Source organism: Myotis davidii, unplaced genomic scaffold, assembly GCF_000327345.1.
Source record: "Myotis davidii unplaced genomic scaffold, ASM32734v1 scaffold187, whole genome shotgun sequence".
Classification (NCBI taxonomy): Eukaryota; Metazoa; Chordata; class Mammalia; order Chiroptera; family Vespertilionidae; genus Myotis; species Myotis davidii.
Genome location: NW_006383018.1, coordinates 5,327,271 through 5,334,369, shown reverse-complemented (window position 1 = coordinate 5,334,369; position 7,099 = coordinate 5,327,271). Strand labels below are relative to the sequence as shown.

Here is a 7,099-nt window from a genome sequence, read left to right as displayed (position 1 = left end):
ATGGTGTGGCAGAATGTTAAACATTAATTTTTTGCCTGGGGCTCCATTTTGTCTACCACCACCAGCACGCAGAGAGCCGACCTGCAGAAAAACGTAGTGGGAACCATTCCAAAAGGTATGTTAGAGACAAAGGGTGGGGTTTCCCCCTCAAAGAAGCCAGAGTAATTTTACTCTGCAGCTTATATCCCTCTACGGCTGGTTTCTTTGTGGCGCCAATGCAGCTTGCATATCTCTGCAGCTGTTATTAGTTTGTAGCGCATTTGAGGGCATAAATTGTTCTGCAGCTCATGTACCTCTGCAGTTCCTGTGCATTGTAGCTCGTAGCTCGATGAAGCGCTGTTGTAGCGCAATCATCATTTTTGTAGCGCTCATCTTCTGCAGCTCAGATTTTGTAGCGCATTTAAAGCGCAAATCAATCTGCAGCTCATATATCGCTGCAATTCCTACTGGCTTGTAGCGCAAATGAAGCGCTTATCAGCCTTTAGCGCAATCGAAGCGCTTATCATTCTGCAGCGCATGAAGCGCCAATTAGTTTGTAGCGCGTACCACTTAGTAGCGCATTTGAAGAGCAAATTCCAAATAGGTCTGTAGCTCATGTCCGTCTGCAGCTCATGTATGTCCGCAGCTCATGTCTGTCTACAGCCCGTATCTGGACTTATCGATTCTGGAAATCAAAGCCCTGAAGGCTTCGTTTCTCCACTCCGTTTTGGGGTTCAGCCAGTGAAGGCGTGACAAGGTTTGCGTGGAGATATTCCAAGGCGCTACTCCATCTCCCGATAAGAACGGAGATTGAATGTGATCTAAAAAAAACCAAAAAAAAGAACAAAAAACGTTCTCACCGCATACTCACCACGCGAGGACTCCTCTGCGAAGACGGGAAGGACGGGGTCCCACACCTGTGCCAGGCGTGGGATCCGCTGGGTGCTCCGCAGCCCGGAGTGGCTCCGGTTGCGAAGCCCGCTCAGCGGACCTTTCGCGAGGCTCGGTGGACCCTCTCCGATGTTCCGATGTTCCGATGTTCTCCGCGGTGCTTCCCAGGTCGCAGTCAGGTTTCTTCGACACACACCAACCGAAGTTGAAGCGCGTGTACCCGGAGCGCCGACTGGCAGCCTTTTATAGGCTGAACAGAGGAGGGGGCGCCAAATCCCAGCTTCGCGGGCTCGCCGCTAGGGGGAGTAGGAGATTACGGAGGGGGTGCAGGATGCTGATGCTGAACGGGCCCAGCTGGGAAGAAAGAAGAAAGGGAGGGGAGGGGAGATCGAGGACGGCCGGCCTAGGCAGGCCGAGAATGCAATTTCCCCCGTGGTGGGAGCTGGGAGACCCTTGTGCTTGGACAGGACAGGGTCGGGGGACACGCAGGATGAGCCCCTGGACCACTGGCACCTTCTTGCTGACAGGTTAGTGACCCGCGCGCGACAGGAGGTACCAAGGCCAACTGGCCTCCGCCCTCCCATCCCCCCGCCGAGGTTTTGGGTGCTCGTGGTCATTTTCTGGGGCGTCAGCCCCTCTTGTTCCCTGGGTCCCCAACTGCACCCCTCTTCCAGGACGCCCCCCACCCCACTTCCGGGCCTTGGGAGTCGCTTCCCAGGCTTGACCCTTGGCCTTCTCTTTTTCTTGGCACCCCCACGGGCCCCTCCCTGCCCAGAAAGCGCCGAAATTTTATCTCCAATTTCCATTCCCAATCCTGTCCCCCCCTACCCAATCTCCAACCCTGGTGGTGGACCTCTCTGATCCCTGCAACAAAGCGCTGGGGGGCAACAAAAGGCTGGGGGTCGTTGCCCATTTTTATGGGGGGCTCGTTACCCCACAAATGGGGTTCTGCGTCCCAGAGGCGAGCCATAGGAAAGGGATATCAAGCTGCTTCCTTCTCTACAAAAACACATTTTTTTCCTTTTCTTGAATCCGATCGGGAGAGAACAGAAAAAAAATGTGCATTTGAAACATCTGATTACCCCTCTTCCCGAGCGCATTTCTCGGCGGCGGCGGATCTCTTGTTTTTTTTCTTCGTCTTTCCTGAGTAGGGACGCAGAATCATGAAATACTGGATCTCAGCCGGCATTCAGGCCAGGGTTCGCCCCGGCTGGGGGCTAGAGACGCTGAAAACGGCACTATGTGCCCCACCAAGCGCACTATTTGAAGAAAGCAGGAACAATTAAAAACAGCTGTGGATGCCTCCAGTGTGCTTGGCGGGCTTCAGAGGCTCGCAGCCGCGGCCTTTTTGTGGCGATTACGAGGTTTTTCGCTGAGATTTCTTCTCCCCGCAACGTTACATTTTTGTAAATCTTGTAGGGAGAATGACTGCCTTTAGTCACAGCAGCCTCGTGTTAATCCTTGAAGTGCGATGCCGAGATTCATCTCCACACATAAACATATATGTTTTACGTTAGGGGAAATTGCAGGGAGTTGAAGACTCATTCCATGATGAGGAAGGATGCTTTTTTCAAAAAAGCCTTAGCGCGGGTTTCCATGTAAGCGCCCCAAAGTGTTAGGCGCCAAGAAAACGGACAATCTGTTGATAATCTGAACAAAATAAGTTTAAGTTAAAATGGGAAAACAAATTGTCTACAGCTGAATAAGTTTCCTCAAACAGAGGAGACACATTTGTATTTGAAGGCTAAAATTCAGCATAGTTTAGTAACATTGCTACAGATTGTTTTATACGGAGAGGATAAATAAGAATTTGACCCATTAGAGATAGCCGGGTGGCAGACTCCTATTTAAAGTGAGGCTGCTTAGAAATAAACAAAATTGTAGCATATTTGCTGAGAGTTGACTTTTTTTGATTAGAAATAAAATATTGACCATTAGATAGATGAATGAATGAAGTGCAGATTTCCAACAATGAAAGATATTTATCTGGGAACTTGGGGGGAACACAATTTTCTTTTTAGAAGTGCCTTTTAATCTTTAGGATATGCACCCTTTTCTGCAAGAGAGAATAATATCAGGACTTCTTATGTTTGCTAGAGTTTACTGTTGTGGTGACCACGGAACTGTCAAATTCTTAGCTTTATTTTAATCCAGAAAATTTACTTCATCTAATTGTTAACTAATAGATATTCTTTTCCAAAAAGTCAGGTTAAAAATCAGTATAGATGGCAGGGGAAATTCAAGTTTATAAATTATCCCAAGATTTTTAAAGTTTGAACAAGTTTGAATCAATTGATTTTTTTTTTTATTTCAAAATGTTAACCAGGATTTTTGTTGTTGTTAAAAATAGCTTTAGTATTATATTTATCATAATTTCCATTCATTGCACAAAAAAGTAATTTCTATTCATTATACAAAAAGTAAGGGAAAAATATTTCAGAAAATTGAAAAAAAAAAATGAAGACAATCAAGATCACCTGTAACCTCTTCATTCTTAGATAACCCCGGTAAGCATTATGGAATTTGTTTTTTAAGACTTAATCTAATTAATACAATTTTGGTGAGAGTTGTATATATATAATTTCTAAAATTAAAAATGTGATCAAATGAATTTTCTCCATTATATTCTTTTCAAGGATACTTAACTGTCAAATAACATTACATTTTCAGAGACTTTTTTAAAAACGGAATGTTAATTACTTTTTCTAATTAGAATTTTAAATGAACATTAGTACATAAAGATCTATACCTAGAGAACTGAGAATTTTCACTATTCTAACATACACATACTGACCATTTTGGTGTATTTCCTTATGTTGTTTATTCTTCTACATATGAAATAATTTTTGCTTTGCCTTAGAAATACAATTTTTCAAGAGAAAATATCGGTAGATAACTAGTTTTGATTAACCTTTCTTATCTAAAACAGCAAAATGTTAAAAATAAAAACAAAATACAGGGTTAATAGACAATACTTTACATAACATTTTTGTGTTACCTAAAACAACAAAACAACATTAAAAACTACCCCCCAAAATTAACAAAGAATTTAATACCTTTTTGACGTTTAGAATCATAAGTGAATTTTAGATTTTCTCAGGTATTTGTTCCTAATGTTGACTATTTCTTATCTATTTTGCACAAGATTACATGTAAAGCAAAATGTAATGCCAGATTACATTTCATAGCTAATGTGCATTATCTGTTTTACCAAATAAGAACTGGGCATTGTATTTGGACATTTTAATCCATCTTAATGAAAATTTTCTCTGAATCTATGAAGCTGTTGATTTACCACCAACATTTAGTGGGGAAATTGTATTTCCCCACTAAAAAGCTGTTTCACATGAACTGCCTCCAAGCCAAAGGCTCTGGAAGCTTGTTTAGTGGGGAAATTGTATTTCAAAACCAAGTGGAATATTCACTTTTCAAATAATAACTAGACTTCTATTTGGACATCTTACCTATTTAATGACAATTTGCCATTTATTTGTGAAGCTATTGATTTACTTCATGTATTTAGCTTAATTTCTCTGATGGTGAGAAAATTGTATTTCAAAAACAAAGTGGAATTTTCATTTGTCAAATTATAAGTGGACTTTCTAGTTGGACATTTTATCTATTTTTAAATGACAGTTTGCTATGGATCTGTGAACCTGCTGGTTTACCATATACATTTGGCCTACCTTTTAGTATGGTGGGGAAATTTATTTCTAAGCAAAGTAAAATTTTCAGTGGTCATATATTAACTGGACTTGGTATTTGATAATTTTATCCATTTATTATAAGAGTTTGCCATAAATTTAAAAGCTGTTGATTTACCTCATATATTTAGCCTTAATCTAGTACGGTTGACAAATTGTATTTCTAAACAAAGTGGAATTTTCACTTACTGTAATGAAAAAATACTGGTAAGAGACAACCTCAAAGAGATAAAGATAATATGTATCCAGTTTCCCTAACACTGGCTTTCCATGGATGGAAACCATGTTCAAACCAAAATGCCGCAACAGTGAAGAAACCCTGACATCTTAAAATTTCTCAATCAAATATTCAAATTGGGTGGGATTATAATTTGTGCCGTATTTATAGATCACATTTTCTCCAAAACAACTAGTTACCTTGTTCCTTTTTCTTTTTTACTAATTGACCACACTTACTCTATCAGTCCCCTTTTCTTGAAACTCACCCTTACCTCCATTCTAAATACCAGTGCAAATTCTATTGCTGATTCTACTCTTAGTGTTAAAAGGGACTCCCGGTGAATAGATGATATGGGTGTCCGTGTCCGTGAGAGATTCTTGGGCTGGAGCTCTGTTTCGGTCAGGGGCTTCACAGAAATAGTAACATGGTGATTTTGGTTTTATTTCCATTCTTTCCAATGAGCAAAGACAAAGAGACAGACATGACAGACACACAGATGCAAAAAACATCCAGTCTTTTTCTAAACTTCAGGATCTGCTGCTATCTCCCTGGTTTCCAGAAATATTAAACCAAAAGCAGCAATGCAAAATTAAAAATAAAAAAAGAAGAAATTGGTGTTTCTAAGGATCAACAAGTCTTTTCAAAGGACTATTTTTTTTTTTTTCTGACTGGGGTTTTCAGGTTGATAGGATCAGATGGGGCCTCAGTGCTCTTAAAGCTGTTTCACATGAACTGCCTCCAAGCCAAAGGCTCTGGAAGCAAAATTCCCGGGGTCTTCAATTTTTAAAACATTGTAACTATAGCAAAGACAGGATTGAGTGAAAACTACCCCTGCAGTCTGCTATGAGAACATTTGCATGGATGCTGCCGGTTTTCTAGTTAGATGCATGTGCATATATATTTTTATGTGACTATTGTTTTAATATATGTAGATTTTTTACACTTTGTTTTGCAAGATAAGTGAATTTTGCTTTCCACAAAGCATTTGTCAGGGCTTTAGGATGCTCTTGTGTGTGACAGGGTGTGTAGACTACTAGCAGGATTGCTTTGTAAGCGTGACTCCGGCTGAACCAGCACCTGCCAGGTGTGTGGGTTACTGAGCGCGGGTCCGGCAGTGGTCCCCGCTGAAGAATCACACGCCTTTGCCTTAGTTCTTCTCTTCTTCAAAATTTTTATGAATGACTTTGATGAAGACCTAGGGCACTTGCTTTAAAATCCATAGATGACTTGCAAAGGGATCACTGTTAGAATTAGATAACAGAACTTAGAGTTACTATGGTTTAAATAGGTTGCAATGCTTTGCAAAAAGATATTTTATACTGGTAAATGCATCATAATTCACTAAGTGTGAGGAAGGAGGTGACTTAACATGGTGGTGATTTTTTGAGGAAAAAGGCCAATATGAACCAGCAGCATGATGTGGCTGCAAAAAAAAAAAAATCACATATAAATTCTGATAATAGGATAGTGCTCATATGTCACAAAAATTAATAGTACCCTGCTCTAATTAACCACATCTGTAGTATTGTGTCCATTTCTGGCTGTCACATTTAAAGAGAGATGTTGACAAATTAGACAACTTCCAGAGCAGCGTGTGGGGATGGTGAGAGGTCTGGCAATCCTGTCATAGGAGGTATCTTCAAAGAATCTGGAAATGTTTAGCTTGATGACTAAAAGTAGACATAAACTCTTCTGTTTGTTTCAGAAAGCTGAATGAGTATCAGTGCATGACAGGATTTCCACTTGAGACCTTCCTAACAGTGCAGCTCAGCAAGAGAATCAAGTTAACACCTTTACTCCGTCTATTCTTTTAAAATATCAGAACTATTCACCTTTTTGCAATGAACATTCCGTTTGAAGGCCATGATAACATTTTAGTGTAGGACAGCAAAGATACTTGTGATGGAAACATTTTATTCTTTCCGATAAACTGTCTAAAAGGAATAGTCCTCCGCACTGCAAGTTGATCTCTTATAACTTGAAAATTCCTGCAACAGGGCAATTGAATACATTCCTTCCCCCACTCTCATTCCATTTCAAACATGAAAACCCTAGGAGAGAATTAAATTTTTCTTCCCTCCCCTCCCCAAAATGTCCTAGCATTACTTGCTTCCTAGAGTTACTCCTTCCCTCGGGTTTCTAGCTCCCTGGGAGCAGGCTTCTTGGGCAGAGTGATCGCAGATGCTGGGGGCACTCAGGGTTAAGGGGAGCAGGTTGCTGCTGGCTGCTGGTCCAGGGCAGCTCAGCCCTCAGCTGCTGGAGCCTCTTACCCCGGGGGACACGTGGGGCAGTTCTTTCTTCTGCA

The 7,099-nt window shown here is 41.1% G+C and overlaps 2 protein-coding genes across 13 annotated transcripts in view; one reads left to right on the top strand and one right to left on the bottom strand.

Annotated features, from left to right (window-relative positions):
- Positions 1-1,113, bottom strand: part of PEG10 (paternally expressed 10) — an 11,486-nt gene extending 10,373 nt beyond the window's left edge. The window contains 1 exon segment of the mRNA XM_006779267.2: positions 840-1,113. Coding sequence (XP_006779330.1) covers positions 840-844 — 5 coding nt within the window. The 5' untranslated portion in view covers positions 845-1,113.
- Positions 1,114-1,187: 74 nt separating this feature from the next.
- SGCE (sarcoglycan epsilon) overlaps positions 1,188-7,099 on the top strand; it is a 75,426-nt gene continuing 69,514 nt past the window's right edge. For 5 of the 12 annotated variants that reach the window (XM_015558307.1, XM_006779220.2, XM_015558305.1 and 2 more), the window contains exon 1: positions 1,206-1,397. In XM_015558307.1, coding sequence (XP_015413793.1) covers positions 1,208-1,397 — 190 coding nt within the window. In that variant the 5' untranslated portion in view covers positions 1,206-1,207. Of the gene's footprint in view, positions 1,398-7,099 lie in introns of all 12 variants that reach the window. The other 7 variants (XM_006779225.2, XM_015558308.1, XM_006779222.2 and 4 more) reach the window with 4 other exon arrangements.